Genomic DNA, 24,061 nt, shown 5'->3' on the forward strand with positions numbered 1-24,061 from the left:
GATACGAAAAATAATTTAATATGTAATCATTTATCCCGAAAAAGAAAGTCAAAATGGAATAGGCTACTTGACCCTTTTTAGGGTTCCGTAGTCAACTAGGAACCCTTATAGTTTCGCCATGTCTGTCTGTCTGACCGTCCGTCCGTCCGACCGTCCGATAATCTCAGTAACCGTTAGAACTAGAAAGTTGAAATTTGGTACCAATATGTATATCAATCACGCCAACAAAGTGCAAAAATAAAAAAAATGGTAAAAAACGTTTTATTAGGGGGGGTCCCCTACATGTAAAATGGGGGCTGATTTTTTTTTTCATTCCAACCCCAACGTGTGATATATTGTTGGATAGGTATTTAAAAATGAATAAGGGTTTACCAAGATCGTTTTTTGATAATATTAATATTTTCGGAAATAATCGCTCCTAAAGGAAAAAACAGTGCCCCCCCCCCCCCGCCCCTCCAACTTTTGAACCATATGTTAAAAATTATGAAAAAATCACAAAAGTAGAACTTTATAAAGAACTTCTAGGAAAATTGTTTTGAACTTGATAGGTTCAGTAGTTTTTGAGAAAAATACGGAAAACTACGGAACCCTACACTGAGCGTGGCCCGACACGCTCTTGGCCGGTTTTTTTTAAAGTCTCTCTTTTACTATGTTGCACTGTAATAGGGAACTTGACTGTAGTTAAAATAAAATATTTTATACCATGCACGAAATAAAGAATCAGATAATTATAAGAAAAACATGAACAGAAGTTATTTTTAAAATCCAATTTTTATTTAATAAGTCAGGTAGAAATATATAAACTGAGTTGACCGTGACGTCACTCAATTTAATTGCATATAAATTCCATACTTGCCCCCTAGTCAAATCAACTTCTTTTTAAGAACTGTCAAAACGAATTTCAACGTCTTGCTAATATGGAATTAGTATGAAATCGAATTGAGTGATGTCACGGTATCACAGGGTGCCTTACTGTTAAATAAACTTAAAGCTCCGGCTGTACAAAATTAAGGACACAAGTGATAATAATAAAAAAAAATACAGAAACTGAAAATAACAAAAAACGGTGTCGAAATAAGCTTGCAAAGGGAAGTATATGGTGGAGATAAATAATTTAAGATTTGTTTATATTTTATAACATTTATTTATATGGAAAATATTCTTGCCAAAGTGTGTGTTGTTAATTTGGTTCTTAATTTACTTACTTACTGCGCTAACTGTGTGAAAACTGACCTATAATTCTCTTGTTCGACACCAATGCAATGTACAGAGCTCAGCGGGAAGCTAGGTCGCTTAAAAAGGTTCTAAGTAAATTTTCACACAAGTTATCTTAATTTTTAACTAGAAATTTATACTACTAAAATACCTAGGTACCAGTTCTCAAAAATATTTGCTTGCTCTAAATTACTGACTCTATGAATTTAATCTACCTAAATTGCAGCTGACGCAGTTGCCCTGACCATTAGAAGGATAAATTGGACCGACCTCTAAGATGGTGAACCTTCGGGAAAGCTGTGGAAGGTGGCACGGGACCTCCCGGGGAATGTTGGCTGCACTGCGGAGACTTTTCAACCCGGAACGCGTGCCACGTGGACACCGAGACAAATGCGGCAGAGGCAGGCCGTCTTCCAGCAAACAGGACTCAGAACTTGCGCCGGTCACAAGGATTTCCAGAGTTAATAATATATATATCTATAAATATAATTTAATATTTATTTAATATCCCGGCTCCTGAAAGCGACATAAAAATACATTAGTCTAATGCTCTCAAGACCAGCATGACAAAATAGAAGACAATCTGATTTATTAGCTCACCGCTGAAGGTCAAAGAAATTTCCTAGCGGAGCGCTCCCAATCCCACAGCAGAAGACAGATCATCCCTGTGAATAACCAAGCACATGGTTAGGAACAAACCCACAAACGTTTCACGCCATTATGGAGTTGATCAGAACAATTCAGATACTTACTCAATCCGAGGATTATTGCAGGCCTTCTGCTTCCACCGTTTTGACCACCATGCGGTATGGTCTTGTGGAGAAAGTGCGTGTGCACCCAAAAGGGTCAAAAAAGGAAATGGACCACCCAAGATCATTAACCTATTTGCATATGGAGCAATCAAGGACATAGGGTGACAAACCCAGGAAGACATAATATATCGAATTAATATATCCTATTTATTTGAGACTCCATCAGAGTCATGAAAGATTTACTATGATGTACATAGCAAGATTGTCACTCCAGACAGGCCTCTTATTTAGAGTATTAATATTACAGTATTTTGTTATGTATTTAAGATAAATTTCTGCATTATTTCTATATAATTATATTAATTTAATTCATAAAATGTACTGGAGTAACAATTAAAAAATCTCATACAACGCGTTATTTTTAGCTATCTGGCAACCCGTGCACAGATTATGCAGAAAAGTGCATACATGCGTGGATGCAAGTATTTTTGCACTAAAACAGGATTTGAAACAAAATAAAATTAAAGAAATTTCGATTTTAGATTTATAAAAAAATATTAATTACGACCAAGAAAATATACTACGTTACAATACCTCCCTCCCCGATTTAAAGGTTCAACGTAGGTGAACCGCCCGCTGTCCCCAGCGGCTTTCATCACATTGAACTGTGAGGAACCAAGGCAACAAACAACCCTAAGGCAAGAAAACTAAACTATAATACTAAAAGAAATAGTATCCCAGAAGGACAATGAAAAAGGGAAAAACAAAACGAGGCTTCGAGATTTTATTTCAAAAAAATATCTACACAAATCCATCAAAGCTTCCTAACTTTTAAACAATTCTACCATTTTCAACAACTTGCCTCAAAGGCCATATCCACAAAACTCAAAACTATAAAAAATCTCGAACCCACGTAATCAATAACGGCAGGTAAAAAAACTATGAGGCCAACCGCGCAACACATAGAAAAAAACCTCCGTAATACCTAACAACCAGTGAACGAACCGTTGGCGTTCTCAGCACAACGCGATGTAGCACCTTGTGCTAAGAAAGCCAATATCCAACGCCAGGACCGCTGATCAGCATTCCTCAAAATATACTCTGCTTGTCCGGGCAAAATGAAAATGTCTAGTCCATAAACTATGGGCCGACTCCGAAATCCAAAGAACCTAAGTTCAAAACAAAACAAAATCGTCAAAATCTAAGTTCTAGTCCCTCCTAGTTAAAACTCCTAAATATTCCAAAAGCGTGTCCCCGACTAACTTGTCGGAGGAAACGAAACATCCAAAATCATGTTGCACAACACCCACAAAACATGGTATACCGTAAACAAAAACAAGGCGTGGCAACATGCGAAATAGTACCTAAACTTAAACGTTAGGTATTTAGCCTAACGACGCGTTACCTAAAGGATACGCTAACAAAATACAAAAAACCGTACTATTTCGATGTTTGTCCGGTATGGTAGTACCTGACAAAATTTGCAACAAATGTTGCTATTTGGTCATATTAAAGACGGCTCTGACCTTGAGGTTGAGGGGCACAGTAGCTGGTGAGTGGTTTGTCGTCCTTGGCGGCACGACGACAGGTACAAGACGAGGGATCGTGCGTCCAAGGATAACTCTTCCAAACTCTTAACCAAACTATAAGTACCTACAGCCCAATTCGATTTAAGACTGAGCACAGTATCGATCGCGCCTAACATACATCACGCATTTATATACCTAACATGCATCACACAATGCAAACATAGTAACGAAGCAGCTTTCCTGTTCGTCACGTTCCGAACAAAATTCGTGAATTAAATATTTACCGAATATTTAACACTACTAACGATTTTAACCGCATATGTTATGTTACGAGAGCTAGGTGATAGCAGTTGTCAACCCTGGCGGCAAAGCGACAAGCCCTACAGGCTCGAGGCTTTGCGTCCAGAGATGACTTCCACCTCTAAACCTGACTCCCGTTAATACCTACTTAAAGTCTTTAATATGCCACGACCCGATTTGTTGACCGTCCAACCTTTCGAGCTCGTAAACTAATGGGGACAAAACCTTCTTAACTCTGCACGGTTCATACTTAGGTGCGAGCTTCGACATAAAAAACTTAGAAGCGTCACTTTGCGTGTACGTACGCTTCTGAACAATATCCCCAACCGAAAATCTCGCCTCTCGGCGTCTCATATTATAATACTTGGCATTTGTTTCATGTGCTTGCAACATACGTACCCTAACCTGTTCAAAAATATCTTTCAAACAACCAAATTCGCCCGCATACTCTTCTCTAGGGATACCTACACCATATTGTTTATCGGTATCTTTATAAAAGGAGCCGTTAATGACCGGTTCCCTAGCGTGCACTAAAAAGAAAGGAGAATACCCGGTGGTTTCGCTGACTGCACTGTTTATGGCAAACCTAATCTGGTGCAGTTTTTCGTCCCATGTACGGTGATTTTCCTTTACGTAAGACGCTACGGCGGTCATTACAATTTTGTTATAACGTTCCACCAAATTCACGTGCGGAGAATAGCGCGGACTGTAAAAAATGTTAGGTACGTTGTAGCGTTTCAATAACTGCTTAAACTCTGATCCCGTGAATTGCGCTCCGTTGTCCGAAATCACGGTTTCAGGTACGCCATGTTCCAAAATGACATGGTTTTCAAAATGCTTCGCCACCAAAGCGCTAGTAGCGCGGCGAAGTGGAAACAGCAGTGTATGTTTCGAAAAGCAACAAGTAACTACCAACAAAAATGTATAACCTGCCCGAGAGCGCGGAAGCGGACCGACGAGATCGATACTAACTACCAACCATGGTCGATGACATACCTTTGGTTGTCCCATGAGGCCTGCAGTCGGTTTCTGCGAGTGCTTGTACGCTGCACAGACATCGCAAGCCTTTACGAACTCGACTACATCCTTGTACATACCGGGCCAAAAGTATGTCAACGCCAACCGGCGATGAGTTTTAAAAACACCTAAATGAGCTGCAGTTGCTTCGCAATGGTTTTGCTGCAAAACTCTCTTTCGATCACTCTTCTTCACCACTTCTTTCCAATCAAACTCTCGCAACAAATTATACTTGGCCTTCGAAAGTCTAAAAAGTTTCCCGTCTTTTAAACAAAAATTCGGAAAATTCGCGGGAAATGACCTACAGCCATTTTCAATCTTGTCATACCATTCGTCTGGCTCAGCGTCATCATTCGTAACATTTATAGCGTCAACTTTCATAAGTCTCGAAAGTGCGTCAGGCACAACGTTAAGCGATCCCTTTCTGTGCTCAATCTCAAAATCGAATTGAGACAGTCTGCAACCCCAACGAGCTAACCTCCCTGACGGGTTTTCAAGGTTCATGAACCATTTGAGTGACGCGTGATCAGTGATCACTTTAAATGTACGCGAGCCTAAATATGCCTGAAATTTCTCCACTGAAAATAAAACCGCGAGAGCCTCCCTTTCTGTGGCGCTGTAATTTCGCTCACATTTATTTAAGGCGCGGCTAACGTATGCAACAGGATGCTCAACACCATCGATGGTCTGAGAAAGCATTCCGCCAATCCCGTAGGACGACGCATCACAATGTACTGTAAATTGTTTATTAAAATCTGGTACCGCCAAAATGGGTGCCGTAACTAAAGCGTTTTTTAAAGTTTTGAATGCTTCCTCTGCTTCTACAGACCATTTGAAAGGTGGCGCTTTCTTGCCCTGTGACGTAAGTTTATTCAGAGGAGCGGCTATCGATGCAAAATTTCGGATAAACCGTCGATACCATGAGCACGTTCCTAAGAATGCCCTTACGTCACGCGCGCTCGTTGGTGTGGGGAAGTTGAGAACGGCAGAGATCTTGTCAGGATCAGTACGCAACCCGAACTCGTCTACGACGTAACCGAGGTATTTTATAGACTGCCTGAAGAACTTAGACTTCTCATAATTGATGGTTAAGTTCGCCTTTTCCAACTTCGCCAACACACGATTGAGCAACCGTATGTGCGTCTGAAAATCTGATGAACAAATAACGATGTCATCGATGTAACAAAAAACTAAACCGTTTTCGATGTCGCTCGTTATATTATGGTCAATAAGGCTGTCCATTAGCCTCTGCTGACGCGCAGGCGCTCCGCAGAGGCCAAAGGGCATGACCTTGAACATAAACATACCACGACCGGGAACGCAAAAACTGGTTTTCTCCTGTGAGGCCTTAGCTAACGGGATTTGCCAGAATGAGGAACTTAAATCGATCGTGGTCAGGTATTTCGCTTCCTTCAAACTGTCCAAAATCTGGGGAATGTACGGAATGGAATACGAATCTCCTTTCGTGATCGAATTTAATTTCCTGCAATCTAAACAAAATCGCCAATCACCGTTAGATTTTTTTACTAAAAGAGCCGGATTATTCCACGGACTCTCACAGGGCGTAACTACGTCCAACTTCAACATACGGTCTAACTCGGAGGCTAAAGCAGCGCGTTTTTCCGGAGACAAAGGATATTGTTTTGTTTTGATGGGCATGGCGTCGCCAGTGTCAATGGTGTGCTCCATTAAGCTGGTTCTGCCAAGCCCCTTCTCCTCGAACGAAATGTTTTTAAATTTGCCTACAACGGTATCCGCGAGTTCCCTCTCGGCCGCAGTTAAGTGTTCGTAAGACCGGATCGTGTTTACTTGTTCCGCACTTAAACCGTTACACATAAAATAATTTTCAGGTGGAGTCATACGTTTCGCATTTTTTAAAACGTCAGGCAATAAATCGAATGCTTTCCAAAAATCTACCCCCAAAACAACATGATTAACAATAGAGGGTACAACTACAAATTTAATAACCTTGGTAGCATTCAAAAAAGTAACCGGAACAAAAATATGCCCGATTGTCTCACAATCGACTCCATTCGCAACACTACACGACTTGGAGTGTGCCTCTTGAAGTACAAAACCGAATTTCAAAAAGTCCAAATGTGCATTGTTACCTAAAACCGACAATGCTGAGCCGCTATCGGCTAAACCGTAAACCTCAAAATTATTTACACCTATTTTTAAATATGGCCTAATATCATCTTTATTTGGTGTAAACAGAATCGTAGCAATCGAACTTAAATTATTATTTTGTGTAATCGATTCTAAATTTAATCGATTCACTTGGCCACTAAACTTGCTGCGATTCTGCCTTAGGCGTTTTTTGATTGTTGTGGTATCGGTTTCTGAACGTTACCCTTTTGACAACAAATGTCACACTGTGACCGTACAGTGTCAGGCTTGCCACAACCGTAACATTTAAACGAACCATTTTTAGGCCTTTGTTTACAAAGCCTGAAATTGTGATTAGTTTTGTTGCATTTGTAACACACCGGCCGCTGTGGCTTTGAAATATTAAAGTCATTAGTTTTAAAATGTTGCTTTCTCTGTTGCAAAGTGTTACACTGTGGCACCGAACCGTCAGACTTTCTCGCGAAGTTTGAGCTTTGTTTTTCAGCAATAGCATTAACTTGTTGATGTTTGGAACTGGAGGCCTTATACACATGATCGCGACAAAGTGTATGTTCACTAACCTTCGGCGGTTCTACAAATAACTTCGCCCTTTGCTGTGAAAACTCAACCTTTCGACAATAAGTCTTCAGTTCGGCGACAGAATGGATGTCTACCAATGCTAACTGCTGTGTAAAATGTGGTCGAATGTTGTGCAACAAGATGTCAAGCCTCGCTTCCTCCGGTAAGTCTGACTTTAATCTAGCAAACATTCCTGACATTACTGCAAAATACAAATGAATGGGCTCGTTCTCGCCCTGTGTCCTAGCCTGAATTTCCTGTTTCAACCTAAAATCATAATCACCAGGGACAAACTCATCTAACAAGAGTGACTTTAACTCTTGCCAGCTTGAAACCGAACTCTTAATACCACGGAACCATAATAAAGCACCATCAATAAACAAGTGAGGCGCGGCCTTAAATAATTTGGAATCTGACACACCATTTGCCTCCTTTAATTCTTCCACACGCTCCAAAAATGAGCGCGGGTCTGTCAATCCGTTAAACTTGACTTGCCATTTAGAAATGTTCAAGTCACTCGAGCATTGTACACGCATTTCTCTAAAACTATCCATTTGCATTTCAGAACTACCGGCCGAAGCTGAAGCACTTGGGTTCGAACCCTCAGCGGCACAAACTGGTGCTGTAGTTCCCGCAAGTGGACCTTCAACCTCCGCCAGCAGACTCTCCAGCCTGGACTGCAAACTGCACTTCGTAACCAACAATGCCTGGTCATCCTCTTCGGGCTGGATCCTAGCAAGACGATGATAAATATGGTACCCTAATGCCTTCGCTCGGCTCAAGGCATACCTTTCCTTGGACTCACTATACTTCGCGACAAGGGACGACAAATCATCAATCTTCCTAGCCATAATATCTAATTCTGTGTCAGCCGCTAGCGAAGTTTCCAAAATGTCTTCGCTTGGAGCCTCAACAACAAGAACCCGAAGCTGTTTCCTCAGAGCATCTACTGTACTGGCGGGAGTCTCAGAACGAATTTTCACCTCATAAGTCAGCTCATCTTTCAACAATGCGTGAAACTGAATATTTCTCTCCATTTTGCTAAATGTGAATCTAATTCTTGAGAATACTGGTATTACAATGCTCTATTATGTAAAAGTGTGTCTTTAAACTATAAATATTCTTTTTTAAAAAATTCAAACCTTGTTTTATTTGAGTTACCTTTTAAAACAGTCAGCTGACTGACAAAATCTAATATTCTTTCTAAACTTGCCAAAGTCCAAACACAAAACAAAAAAAAATATGTGTCCTATACAGTCTTAGAGTTACAAGCCACAAAAAAAACAAAACCCAAATGCTTGCTGGCTCTAAGCTAAATATAAAATCTAGTAACACAATGATAAAGCTCTGGCAAATTTGAAAGTCAATGCAACTACTTTTAATCAAAACCCTGGTAAACTTTTGCTTACAAGTGCAGGCAACTTTTAGTTTTCCAAAAAATATTGTAAATCGTTCAAAATAATAATAAAAGTTTCAAGGCGACACAAATTATAGAAAATGCACACAAAATTATTCAAATTTCCAACTATGGAAGTCAATGCACACTAACACGTGTTCAACTTTCTTTGACACTTGAATAACCTCAAAATGATTACGTAATCACTAAACTTTCTCCTTTCAAAATATATAAAAAAATGTGCAGGAAATCAACAGAAATGCACTTCAATAATAACACAAAAGGAATATTTCATAGTCTAAGAGCAAGCAGCAAAAACAAAAGGTGAGTCACAAAAAGTTTCTAAATATTTCTCTGGTACCAAAATTCCACAAAATTCCTTCAGCAAGCTTTTAAATTCAAAACTTTGGGCGCCAATTATCACAGGGTGCCTTACTGTTAAATAAACTTAAAGCTCCGGCTGTACAAAATTAAGGACACAAGTGATAATAATAAAAAAAAATACAGAAACTGAAAATAACAAAAAACGGTGTCGAAATAAGCTTGCAAAGGGAAGTATATGGTGGAGATAAATAATTTAAGATTTGTTTATATTTTATAACATTTATTTATATGGAAAATATTCTTGCCAAAGTGTGTGTTGTTAATTTGGTTCTTAATTTACTTACTTACTGCGCTAACTGTGTGAAAACTGACCTATAATTCTCTTGTTCGACACCAATGCAATGTACAGAGCTCAGCGGGAAGCTAGGTCGCTTAAAAAGGTTCTAAGTAAATTTTCACACAAGTTATCTTAATTTTTAACTAGAAATTTATACTACTAAAATACCTAGGTACCAGTTCTCAAAAATATTTGCTTGCTCTAAATTACTGACTCTATGAATTTAATCTACCTAAATTGCAGCTGACGCAGTTGCCCTGACCATTAGAAGGATAAATTGGACCGACCTCTAAGATGGTGAACCTTCGGGAAAGCTGTGGAAGGTGGCACGGGACCTCCCGGGGAATGTTGGCTGCACTGCGGAGACTTTTCAACCCGGAACGCGTGCCACGTGGACACCGAGACAAATGCGGCAGAGGCAGGCCGTCTTCCAGCAAACAGGACTCAGAACTTGCGCCGGTCACAAGGATTTCCAGAGTTAATAATATATATATCTATAAATATAATTTAAATTTATTTAATATCCCGGCTCCTGAAAGCGACATAAAAATACATTAGTCTAATGCTCTCAAGACCAGCATGACAAAATAGAAGACAATCTGATTTATTAGCTCACCGCTGAAGGTCAGAGAAATTTCCTAGCGGAGCGCTCCCAATCCCACAGCAGAAGACAGATCATCCCTGTGAATAACCAAGCACATGGTTAGGAACAAACCCACAAACGTTTCACGCCATTATGGAGTTGATCAGAACAATTCAGATACTTACTCAATCCGAGGATTATTGCAGGCCTTCTGCTTCCACCGTTTTGACCACCATGCGGTATGGTCTTGTGGAGAAAGTGCGTGTGCACCCAAAAGGGTCAAAAAGGAAATGGACCACCCAAGATCATTAACCTATTTGCATATGGAGCAATCAAGGACATAGGGTGACAAACCCAGGAAGACATAATATATCGAATTAATATATCCTATTTATTTGAGACTCCATCAGAGTCATGAAAGATTTACTATGATGTACATAGCAAGATTGTCACTCCAGACAGGCCTCTTATTTAGAGTATTAATATTACAGTATTTTGTTATGTATTTAAGATAAATTTCTGCATTATTTCTATATAATTATATTAATTTAATTCATAAAATGTACTGGAGTAACAATTAAAAAATCTCATACAACGCGTTATTTTTAGCTATCTGGCAACCCGTGCACAGATTATGCAGAAAAGTGCATACATGCGTGGATGCAAGTATTTTTGCACTAAAACAGGATTTGAAACAAAATAAAATTAAAGAAATTTCGATTTTAGATTTATAAAAAAATATTAATTACGACCAAGAAAATATACTACGTTACAACGGTCAACTCAGTTACTTTCTACATTTCTACCTGACTTATTAAATAGAAATTCGATTTAAAAATAACTTCTATCCATGTTTTCCTTATATGTATTTATCTGATGCTTTATTTCGTACATGGTATTTTTTTTTTTCTTAGCCTATTGGAGTGTCCCACTGCTGGGCAAAGGCCTCTCCCCTGGCTCTCCATAATTCCCGATTCTCCGTTACTTCCGGCCAGTTATTTAGGAAGTCGTCAAGGTCGTCCCGCCATCTTTGCCTGGGCCTGCCCCGCCCACGCTTTTTCGTCGGCATCCACTTGGCGGCTATGTTAGCCCACCTATCCGGATGCATGCGATAGACGTGGCCGGCCCAGTCCCATTTAAGCCTGGCGGTTTTTCTGCCAACGTCAGCAATGCGAGTCTTAGAGCGCAGCGTGGTGTTACGGACGCGGTCGGTCCTTTTAACCAGGGATGTAACGGATGTGGTTTTAACGGAACCGGAAGCGGAAGCGGAAGTTTTGAATTTAGTTTAACGGAAGCAGAAGCGGAACCGGAACTAGAAGCGGATGTTATAGATGTTAAAAACGAAATGAAAAAATACCACATAGGTATAACATAAACCAAAACTAATTAAATTACCTAGAACTTTTAGGTGTTTACTGTTCAGCCTGTAATCAGCAGTTTGTAATCAGCCTTTAGGCCCACTTAGGTTTTAAAAACGAAAAGAAAAGTTACCTGATATTTTATCTTAAGTATATCATTCATTACAATCCAAAAATTTAAATCACCTTGAACTTTAAGATTGTTGTTTAGGTAATCACTAAAAATCACATAAGAATCCTTTTAAACCTTTATTATGCCGCCGTAAAAGGTTTTAGAAACGAAAAGAAAACTTACTCGTAGGTAGTATAATACAATCCAAAACTAACCAGTAAAAATTATATGTGTAATTGTTAGCACACAATTAAATTTTTAAATTAAATGGAGTGATTGTAAAAGAAGTAAACTGTATTTAATAAACAAATCTAAGGGGAGCTTCTAAGGGGATCGTAGATAAGCCCTGCACCACTGAATAGTTGTTCACTCGCTACTAACTAGGTGGACAGGACAAATATTGGCGCGCAATGGAATGAAGCGATTAATGTTTAGTATCGCAGCACGTGGCAAGCGGAGAGATGAGCGAATGATAGGTATAGACCTGTTGGTCTTTGATGTACGCCGCTCATGTCCCACCGTCGCGCTAGGTTCCGACATCCGTTATAACTTCCGTTTGAAAAATAACAGAACCGGAACAGAAGCGGATGTGTAAAACAAAACGGAAGTTCCGCAGTAACGGAAGCAGAAGCAGAACTCCGTTACATCCCTGCTTTTAACACCTAAAATGCTGCGCTCCATAGCGCGTTGGCAAACCTTCAGTTTGGACTTCTGGTTTCCTGTGAGCGACCATGTTTGTGCACCGTAGGTTAGGACGGGCAGTATACATGTGTATACTGCCCGTATACTATACATGGTATTAAATATTTTATTTTAAGTACAGTCAAGTTCCCTATTTATAGTATACACGGTCTAACAAGAACATTTTTACTACGCATTTCTGAGGGCAAAATAAATATAACATGTTATATGACGTCAGACAAATGTCGCAAAAAAAAATTTTTATTGTCTATTTTTTTAATGTATTTATCAGCAATTCCCGTCAACTTTGTACAATGCCACGTCAGCAAATTTTAATTGATCCTATTTTGTTACCAACATTTAGTAATATAATTCGACTTTCGTAAGATATATACAGGATAATTGTTATAATTAAGAAAATATAGATACTAGAGAACCTTAATGACGAAATAAAACTTAATAAAATCTCAATTCATCAACAAAATCTTGGTAACAAAATAGGAATTAATAAAAACAAATTTACCTTTTGCCTTAATTTTTGTACAAAGTTGACGGGAATTGCTGATTCACATAAAAAGTAAATGTCATTCGTAAAACTGGCACTTATTTTTTTTTCTAAAAACAGTACTTTTTTATAACACTAAGTTCTCGCGCTTTGTACACATATTTAAAGTCACATACAGATCGGAAACGAATCACTGGATTGAGCTACACAAACCCAAAGTTCTTTCCACCGAGCGACACTATTATCCCCGGATTGTGAGGGAGGCGATCGAAATAAAAAAATATCCTAAAAACTTTAACAGGGAAGACGGGTATAGATTATCGCCAACATGGGGACCAGTGATTCAAATGTTCAAACTTCAAACCAAAAGATCTATCTTCGAACCAGTGCGCGGATGTTGTGAGTGCTGTGTGTCGTGCGGTGGGAAATAAACATTAACTAAAAGTGGGTAGATTATATTTATTGTCTACCCCGAACATTTATATAAATTAATATCGGGTAGTTTTGTGTTGTTTACATCTCCGGTGACACTTTGCTGGGACGTCAGTCTTCCGCGACCACGGCCAGTGCAACCTGGCCGAAACGTTGGGAAAAGGTAAAATAATGTTAATTAATCGCGTTCCGACCTGTATGTGACTTTAAATATCAGTACTTTCTTGCATAAATGAAATTTAATTTAATTTCCAGTTACTTACTTCTTCGCATTTGACGTAGTCGTCAGTGACGTGAATCTTCAAATGTTCCTTCAGCGTTTCGTCCGACGAGAAACCTTCGCCGCAACTGAGGCACGGCCTGTACACAAAACAGATACTTAAAAAAATAATTAATGAGGTTTTCTCCGTATTAATTAACTCTATGCCTGTGTGTGCCTGTGTGGTGACGGGTTAAGAATTTCACCACCCCCTTTCTTCCCGTGGGTGTCGTAAAAGTCGACTGTGGGATATGGGTTAAATTGTGGCGTAGGCGAGAGGCTGTCACTGCAATGTCACAGTTTCGTTTCCTTCCGACCCCTTATTTGCCAAGAGTGGCACTGAAGCTTTGGTAGTTTCATGTGCTCTATCTACCCCTTTATGGGATACAGGCGTGATTGTATGTATGTATATAACACTCGACATGTTTCGATCCATTACCGAGGATCTTTTCACCGCAGTATGATAAAAATTACTATCGTAAGTATGGCCACTACCTGCTTCCCGCTGAAAGTGCCGCCCACCCGCTCTCGGTTACCTCACAGTTACATAAAGAAAGCGACCAGTCGACCTCTCATATCTCACTCACACAATCATGGTACTTCGCCTACACGAGCTTAGACTGTGTGCGTAAGAACGCGCCACTTTCATATACAGGGTGTAAACCTAATACGGCGAACCTCTTAACGGTGGTGAGTATACGACATAAACAATTGAATTAGATAACTTTTACTTAAAATTGAAATATTTTTTATCCATACAAATTAATTCGGCCCGCAACGTAATACAAACACACTCGCGTTAAACGCTCGTTGACAGTTGTCATTGATTGTCATCGCAACCACGTTTACAGTACATTGCTTCTGGGAAATTTTTGAAAAATTCATTATGGGGTGAAAATTAAGAGTAACTCAAAAACACCTCTTAATTAATGATAACAATATTGAATTATACGCCTGCACGGGAAGCATGGTCGCGCGATATACGATAAAATATCAGGCCGTCCCTATCGCACTTACAAATAGTGCGATAGGGACGGCCTGCTATTTTATCGTCTATCGCGCGACCATGCTTCCCGTGCTGGTTTCATTTATCGCCCTTATTACGTTTACGCGCTGTACATATTTGATCGCCATTGTCCGAGGTGGACCTTCACATAGTTTAACATATAGTTTTTAGGGTTCCGTAGTTAACTAGGAACCCTTATAGTTTCGCCATGTCTGTCTGTCCGTCCGTCCGTCCGTCCGTCCGCGGATAATCTCAGTAACCGTTAGCACTAGAAAGCTGAAATTTGGTACCAATATGTATATCAATCACGCCAACAAAGTGCAAAAATAAAAAATTGAAAAAAATGTTTTATTAGGGTACCCCCCCCTACATTTAAAGTGGGGGCTGATATTTTTTTTATTTCCAACCCCAACGTGTGATATATTGTTGGATAGGTATTTAAAAATGAATAAGGGTTTACTAAGATCGTTTTTTGATAATATTAATATTTTCGGAAATAATCGCTCCTAAAGGGAAAAAAGTGCGTCCCCCCCCTCTAACTTTTGAACCATATGTTTAAAAAAATATGAAAAAAATCACAAAAGTAGAACCTTTATAAAGACTTTCTAGGAAAATTGTTTTGAATTTGATAGATTCAGTAGCTTTTGAGAAAAATACGGAAAACTACGGAACCCTGCACTGAGCGTGGCCCGACACGCTCTTGGCCGGTTTTCTTTTACTTATGAAGACGTACCTTAAGCTAGTGTTACAGGAATTGTTCTCAGCGGCGCTGATGTGTCTGTTCAGCGCGTCGAGACTCCGGAACCGCACGCCGCACAGAACACACAGCGACTCCGACTTTACGTCACTCTGCTAACGAAATGATGGGAAACTTTCATTAGTCTGCTAACAAAATTGTAGAAAACATTTATAACTCGGATAGCGAATTTATAAATAAATAAAAATACCTATATTTATTTAACAACACAGCACGAAATCGTAATTTTATTACTAAGTAAAATTGCAGATTGTGTGTGCAGTTAAATAAATGAGACTCAGCGAGACCGCTGATTTTCAGTCTCCGACCAATAAAATTAAATCTAATACTTAACTAAATAACTAGCTAACCCGGCGAATACAGATCGCTGCCAAGGCGATGTAAGTAGAACGTTTTCAATAGTCTGCTGACGAAATTACAGAAAACTTTCATTAGTCTGCCAACAAACTCCGACTTCACGTCACTCTGCTAACAAATTTGTAGGAAACTTGTATTAGTCTGCTAACAAAATTATAGAAAACTTTCATTAGTCTGCTAACAAAATTATAGAAAACTTTCATTAGTCTGCTGACAAATTTATAGAAAACTTTCATTAGTCTGCTAACAAAATTATAGAAAACTTTCATTAGTCTGCTAACAAAATTATAGAAAACTTTCATTAGTCTGCTGACAAAAATTATAGAAAACTTTCATTAGTCTGCTAACAAAATCCGACTTCACGTCACTCTGCTAACAAATTTATAGGAAACTTTTATTAGTCTGGTAACAAAAATATAGAAAACTTTCATTAGTCTGCTGACAAAATTATAGAAAACTTTCATTAGTCTGCTAACAAACTCCGACTTCACGTCACTCTGCTAACAAATTTGTAGGAAACTTTTATTAGTCTGCTAACAAAAATATAGAAAACTTTCATTAGTCTGCTGACAAAATTATAGAAAACTTTCATTAGACTGCTGATAAAATTATAGGACGCTGTGGATTTATTTATCTCATTTATTTACTAAGTACAGTCCGGCAAAAAAGAGTAAGAGACTGTCTGTCTGTCTGTCTGTGGACTTTGTGGCATCGTAGCTCCCGAACAGATGAACCGACTTAGATTTCGTTTATTTTTTCTTTGAAAGCTGAATTAGTCGGAAGTGTTCTTATCCATGATTGATGAAAATCGTTCCACTACGTCGGCGGTTTATTCAATACTAGCTTTTGCCCGTGTCTTCGCTCGCGTTAGAAAGAGAAAAGTAGCCTATGTCGCTCTCAATCCCTTCAACTAACTCCACTTAAAAAATCACGTTAATTCGTCGCTCCGTTTTGCCGTGAAAGACGGACAAACAAACAGACACACTTTACCATTTATAATATTAGTATGGATTTAGATGTTGTATCGTGGTCATTGCAAAGATGTACCGTACCTGTTCTCTATGGGCCTTCTTGCGATGCATGGCCAGTCCGTACTCGCCGATAAAGGACTCTCCACACAGCGAGCAACAATTGTTGGACGGGTGCTGTAGGCGGATGTGTGTGAGGTGGCTTGTGGATTTGCTACAAAATTGAACGAATTGATGGATTTGATTTAGTTTGATGTTTTGCAGTTAGTATTTTGTTCGTGTTGGTGTGTTCATAGATTAAATATAAGATCATACCATCCTATACATTAAAATGCGACCTTCTAAGAACGCGCATACACTACACCACACATAGATGGCGCCACAAAAAATGCCTTGTTGCCACCGACTATTTGGAGATTTATTTTATTTTATTTTATTTTATTATTTTCAAGGGATAAATGGAATTACATAATAAGTATTGTTTTATGCACAGTCAACCACGTTATCCACAAATTAATACATTTTAACATACAGTTGATGAGGGCAGGACAGGTATACGATTTTGCTATTCTATTAATAGTTTAAATGTATCTCTGGCTTAACACAATAATTTCCAAAATTAAGTTGGAATCTATTCTTAAACATTCTACGATTTTTGCTATTTAATATAGGTATCTTAATCTATTCCAAACAGTCTAATATAGCTTTTCTGTATTTAGCGGTGGGCAAATGAAATATATCTATACGGATAAAGTTCCGGTTGTAAGAGGCTAGGAGCCGGCGCAGGAGATTGGCGTTAAGTGTCACTTTCGAGCCATAAATGTATGTCAAAACTCTCAAAAGTGACACTTAACGCTATCTACAAGTATAATCAAAAGTTACAAGAAATTTTTTTTGTGGCGCCATCTATGTGTGGTGTAGTGTATGCGCGTTCTTAGGCGGTCGCAATTTAATGTATAAATATGATCTTCTTATATTTAGTTTATGGTGTGGTGAAAATTTTTGTGTTTCACTCAGTGGCAAAGTTTGTTTAACCTTCGTGAATTGAAACCCTCGCAACGCTCAAGAATTCACTTTTTATAAAGGGAGATTCTAATGTTAGAATAATTCGCTTGCTCGGGTCGGCTATCAATAGAATATAATAGAATAGAATTTTATTGTATAACTGTGTACATGCATGGGTGTTTTTTTTATACAAGAAGTATCAACAGTTGCCTGCTAGGGCGTACAATATTGTCAGATACGGTTAAGCCGTGCCCCGGGCGCCCTGTGCACTCATGGAAGCGGTCCGTCGAAAATGAGCTACGAGCGGCTGGTTTGAGCTGGAGCGAAGCCACGAGGGTCGCTGAAGATAGAAAGGCGTGGCGCGAGCTTGTGAAGGCCTTTGCACCTCTGGGGTGCCTTAGGAATACAACAACAACGGTTAAACAACAACTTTGACCCTTGTAAAACAAATAACTATTGTTTATCTACTTATAAAATGTTTCTTACGTAAACGACGCTCCGCAAATCTTGCAGGTGTACGTGAATCCGAGATGCCATTTACTGTGCTCCTTCGCTCTGTGACTGAAAATAAGCAAATTTTCAATGTTGAATTATTATTATTTTTTTACAATAAGGCACTGGTCCCACCGCGAGCTAGTAAACTATGAGCTATCGGCTATAAAAACGAACAAAAGATAATTCTCCCGTGCAAGTAAAAGAGACACGGCGATGTTTATAGTTACTCGCTCAGCTAGTCCGTTGCTTCTGGAAAGTTATGTATGAAAATGTTGGCATAATTAATGGAAGATTTTTTTTGATTGAGATATGTACATTACAGGCCGAAGTTATTTTTCATCAACCCTCCCCATCCCTCCCCCCTCTGCGTCACCCCTCTTTCCCCCCTTAAATAGCCGAAAATGCGGTTTTTCGCGATTTCTGACAAAACCGTTGTAGATACAGAAAAAGCGTGTAGGAAAAAAGTAATCCTTGATAAATTTACTACAAATCGTTCATTGACACTTTGGTTCTAGCACTTATAGTTTTCGCGTGATCCATCACGAAAGTTGGTCCTTTACTGCAATTTTCTTTAGTGAATGTTAAGTTTTCTCCCAAATTGCTTACGAAATCTGTTTGATATTACTAAAATATTATAAACTGAAAATGAATTTCAGGGGGAAAAATCACTACCATGGGTGGGACTTGAACTCACGGCTACTGGATTGATACTCCAGGGCTCTAGCAACAGCTACCAAAAGCTCATCCCCAGTCATAGATACACTATATAGATCAATGGTACTCCTAGCGACTACTACCGTGAAAATATTACGTCTTAAATAGTTACTGGAATTCCAAGACATATTGGAAATTCCACCCATGGTAGTGATTTTTCCCCCTTAATTTTATTTTAGTCATGAGTTACAATATTTTAGATGGTTATATCAAACAAATTTCGACGATTTCGTATGCATTTTGGGCGAAAACTTAACATTCACTAAAGAAGATTGCAGCAAAGGACCAACTTTCGTGACGGATCACGCGTAAACTATAAGTGCTAGAACCAAAGTGTTAATAAATGATTTGTAGTAAATTTATTAAGGATTACTTCGTTCCTACGCGCTTTTTCTGTATCTTCAACAGTTTTGTCAAAAATCGAGAAAAACCGCATTTTCGGCACTTTAAGGGAGGGTAGAGGGGTGACGCAGAGGAGGGAGGAGTGGGGAGGGTTGATGAAAAATAACTTCGGTCTATAACGTACATATTTCAATTTAAAAAAACCTTCCATTAATTATGCCGTAATTTTAGCTAATTTCCCCCTGCTACAGCGGTGAGCTATCAATATCGCCGTGTCTCTTTTATTTGCACGGGAGTGATTATCTTTTGTTCGTTTTTATAGCCGATAGCACATAGCTTACTAGCTCGCGGTGGGACCTGTGACTTAATATAAATCTTGTTCATTATGACCTTATCTATATATAATGCGGGGGCTGAAGATGTTGATTTAAAAAGCTGAAATTGTGCACAAAGGCTTCACAGACTAAGGGTAATTGATTGATAACTATTAAGTTTTCTAATTCTAGAAGTGTTTTTTGATTCACCCTAACGGGTAGCCTATCTCGCGGTGACATACTTTCGCGGCAATCATGTGCTAACCCTGCTGGTGACCCTAAATACTCTGACAATAAATAAATCTAAAAGAAAAGGACATATTTACCTGGACTTGGAGACATGATTGCACTTCCTGCAGACGTATTTGCGCTCGTGCGAGGTGATAACGTGGGCGCGCAACGCGCGAACAGTCGGCCACCGCGTGAGACACACCTCGCACGCGTGAGGTCCGCTCAGCTGTACAACACGTAAATAAAATAAAAAACCGGCCAAGAGCGTGTCGGGCCACGCTCAGTATAGGGTTCCGTAGTTTCCCGTATTTTTTTCTAAAACTGTTCAACTTATCAAGTTCAAAATAATTTCTTAGAAAATCGTTATAAAATTCTACTTTTGTGGTTCTTTTCATATTTTTAAACCTTATGGTTCAAAAGTTAGAGGGGGGGGGACGTATTTTTTTAAACTTTGGGAGCGATTTTCTCCGAAAATATTAAGAATATCAAAAAATTATTTAGGTAAACCCCTATTTATTTTTCAATACCTGTTCAACAATATATCCCTAGGTTTGGCCTAATCGGTAGTGACCCTGCCTGCTACGCCGCGGTCCTGGGTTCGAATCCCGGTAAAGGCATTTGTTTGTGTAATGAGCACAGACATTTGTTCCTGAGTCGTGGATGTTTTCTATGTATCTAAGTATTTGTATATTATATATACTCGTATCGTTGTCTGAGTAAGTGAGTACCCACATCACAAGCTTTCTTGAGCTTACCGTGGGGCTCAGTCAATCTGTGTAAGGATGTCCTATAATATTTATTTATTTATTTATATCACACGTTAGGTTTGAAATGAAAAAACAAAATCACTCCCCACTTTACGTGTAGCCCCCCCACGTAAAGTGGGGAATGATTTTTTTTTGTCGGGATCGAATCAGCTCCTGATTCTGACTATTCCGAGGAGAATGAGCTCAAACACGTCCAGATCTGATGAAATTCGATATCCAGGATTATTTTTAACATAATATAAATTTCTACTCCGACCCACTGTAAATAGAAATAAGCAATAATCATCAAATTATAATTCAAGCTCAAAAACCACCACTCACCAGTGCATGTCTTGCCATATGATTCTTAAACGTCGAATCCGTAATAAACCCCTTATAGCACTTATCACATTTATAAAACGAATTTAAATAATTAAAAGAGTTCTTCCGCAACATAACCTCTGCTATTTGCTCCTCTTTACTCAACACAACCACTTGAACGTCTTCTAAACCATCTAAATAAGTTATATCTTCGATAACTTTGTCTTCAATAATGTTTTCTGATTCTAATTTGATTTCGTCTAATTTTAATTTGTTTTTCCTTTTCTTTTTAACTTTTTTAGATAAAGGCTCTTCGTCAGATTCATATTTGACGGATACGTTATCTGTGGTATCTATTTCGTCGACAGTTTCAATGTCTGTAGCTTCTTCTTTGATTTGGTAGGAGATGTTGATGGTGTTAGTTGTTGTGACGGTGGAGAAGGGTAGAGTGAGAGAGTGGAGGTTACGGTCTATGGTCCTTAGGTAGGCAGTTGTCAGCTGGAATAATTAATAAAAATTATCAAAGGAGCGTTTGGGTAAATCTGTTTTATTTTTATTCTATCGGTTAATCTGATTTTTCACTATATATCATTTTCGGCTGTTCAGCAATGTATTCTACTAATTAGTGAACAGTGTTGATAAAATAGGCTAGTTTCCTATACTTAAAATAAAATATTTTATGCAGTGCACGAAATAAAGCACCACATAATTATTAGAAGAAAAATGTGAACAATACATATTTTTAAACATAATTTCTATTTAATAAGTCAAAAAGAAAGATATAAGTAAATTAATTGACCGTGATATCACTCGAAGAAAACCATATGCATCCTTTTCTTTAGGGTGCTAGAGAAAAGGATACCTATAGTTTTCTTAGTTCTTATTTACTGACAGACTTGTTTGACAGCGTATAGTAATTCCATATTAGCAAATCGTTTTGACAGTTTATAGAAAGAAGCTGATTTGACTAGTAGGAAACTAGCCTATTAACTAACATATAGACTTCCGGTTGGGACGCCATCATAGCGGTTTCGTGTCGTGAATAATTTATTTTTCTTTTACTCATTAATGTTGTTTAAAGTGTAATATTGATAGCGTATTATGCAGTAAACTAATGGTGTAGTGAGAAGCTGATGAAGAATTGTTCTCGAAACGCGTTTAGCCTCTTTTTTGTCGTAAACGGCCGGTAGTCCACGTGCTCTTGTAAAATCTAGCTATCAATTTACAAGTGCTAAGTCACCGTACAATGTCGTACTTACCGTACAAAAATTACTAATATTAGCTCATATCACCTTGACACTGGCGAAATAGTCCCAATGGACTGAAGCCATTTAATTTTAAAAACTGAACTGAACTAACATATACAACTATTATTTATTATTTAATAAGCAGGCAGGCAGTTAAAGAACTGATACTATTACATCAATTCCCCTTGCATCCATAGATACAACAACAACATACAATCACGCCTGTATCCCATAAAGGGGTAGGCGGCGCAGAGCACATGAAACTACTCAAGATTCCGTGCCACTCTTAACAAATAAGGGGTTGAAAGAAAACGAAACTGTGACATTCCAATGACAGGTTGCCAGCCTCTCGCCACAATTTAACCCATTGCCCACAGTTGACTTCTACAACACCCATGGGAACAAAGGGGGTGGTGAAATTCTTAATCCCTATCATCCACAGTCCATAGATCCATAGATGTACACAAAAATACAAAGCAAATAGTCTCAAATGACATCTTAGGTAGCTGATTGCCCATGATTGTTCCTTAAAATCATTTTTAGATAAATTAGATTTAAACTCTAATAGGAATCAATCATTTGGAACATAGCCAGGTATAACATTAAAAACATTTTTTTTTTTTTTAATTATAAACAGGCCAGTGATTGACCTTAGTCACACCTGAAGGAATGTGACAACAAGGCCGAGGTTGTAGCTCACTGGTTCAGTAACAGCCTATTCACTCTTGACTTGAATTATTTTAGAACTATTATAAACATACTTCATGCAAATAAATGATAATAAAACAAATACTTACCATATGTTGCTGCATCAACGAAAACTTCAGTATGTGTTCTGCATTATGGCATTTATTTTTGAATAAAACGCTTTTCTGAAGCAACACCGCACAAAAGCTGCAGATATGTAGTGGGAGACCGTCTGCTGATAACTGAAACAACATTTACTAGCTATAAGACATGATATGATGGAAATGATGGAACTGCATGTGCGATTTGGTGTATGACACTTTTCCTTTTTTCTTTCTAATTAATTTAGTGTGTTCTGTATGTTATTATTCTTTTGTTATATAGATAACAGTCTGTTGTTATTTTTCTTGTAAGGTTTTCACTTTTATTCTTTTTTAACTGTTTCACCACTTTTCTTGTATATGTTTTGCATTTCTTCTGCCTGTTACCCTCCGTGAATCTTTCTCACTTGATGGTCTCATCAGAAGATCAGCGCTGGAAGTCCCCAGCAACACGCTAAGATAGAGAGAGAGGCCATTTCGTGGCACTTCATTCCTTTCTGTCTTGTTGTTATTATGTGTATTTTGTCTTGCCTGTGTTCACGAATAAATGCTTATTCTATATTATATGTGTAACTTCTATCTATATAGCCTCTTCTTCTGAACATGGTCTTATGGTTAAGTTTGTTTTAGATGAAGTTGGTGTTCAGAGTGCCTGTTGACAAAGGCCTCCAGCTCTTTCCAGTAGTTTCTCTGCCTGGCCAGTCTAGTCCAGCGAGGCCCTACAGGTTATAATTTCGTCCTCCCACCGTTTGAATGGTATATATTTAAATAAGTTAAATTCAATAGGATTTTAATTAGTAAATGAATAAACCTGAGAATTACATTCAGTGCAAATTAAACTGTTTTATCAATGTAAGGAACAAAAAGGAATAAGCAACTGCGACACACACTGGCTGGCTAGAAGTAAACGGGCTAGGTAAAGCAGCACCGTTTTATTGTAAAATATTTCTCAAAGACGTTTCACATAAAAACAGGAAAAAAACAGTAAGAACAGCTATTTCAAGTCATAATTTAGTGGAGTATACTAATTAAGTCAGCATATTTATAAGAATTTCAGTCATATAATAGAGAACGAAAACAAAACTAACCTGGGTCCCTGTTATAATTTGATACGATTCCGCAAGTTTGTATTTGAACATATCGAACAGTGTAACATCCGTTATCAAACATATACGGCACGCAAGTAAATCCTCCATTGTTTTAGCGCGTGTTTCATACAAAAAGTTAATTAGATTAATTGTTTTTGGTAGCAAAACACGAGAAAGATAGCCCTAACTTTTTT

At 38.4% G+C, this 24,061-nt stretch overlaps 1 protein-coding gene across 1 annotated transcript in view; it reads right to left on the minus strand.

Annotated features, from left to right (window-relative positions):
* Positions 1-24,061, minus strand: part of LOC125239124 (zinc finger protein 260-like) — a 28,450-nt gene extending 4,389 nt beyond the window's left edge. Inside the window, exons 1-8 of the mRNA XM_048146624.1 lie at positions 23,868-24,061; positions 22,789-22,920; positions 20,766-21,242; positions 19,773-19,903; positions 18,068-18,142; positions 16,661-16,790; positions 15,228-15,346; positions 13,493-13,589 (exon numbers count right to left, since the gene is read on the minus strand). Coding sequence (XP_048002581.1) covers positions 13,493-13,589; positions 15,228-15,346; positions 16,661-16,790; positions 18,068-18,142; positions 19,773-19,903; positions 20,766-21,242; positions 22,789-22,920; positions 23,868-23,975 — 1,269 coding nt within the window. The 5' untranslated portion in view covers positions 23,976-24,061. The remainder of the gene's footprint in view (positions 1-13,492; positions 13,590-15,227; positions 15,347-16,660; positions 16,791-18,067; positions 18,143-19,772; positions 19,904-20,765; positions 21,243-22,788; positions 22,921-23,867) is intronic.

Source organism: Leguminivora glycinivorella, chromosome 25, assembly GCF_023078275.1.
Source record: "Leguminivora glycinivorella isolate SPB_JAAS2020 chromosome 25, LegGlyc_1.1, whole genome shotgun sequence".
NCBI classification, from domain to species: domain Eukaryota; kingdom Metazoa; phylum Arthropoda; class Insecta; order Lepidoptera; family Tortricidae; genus Leguminivora; species Leguminivora glycinivorella.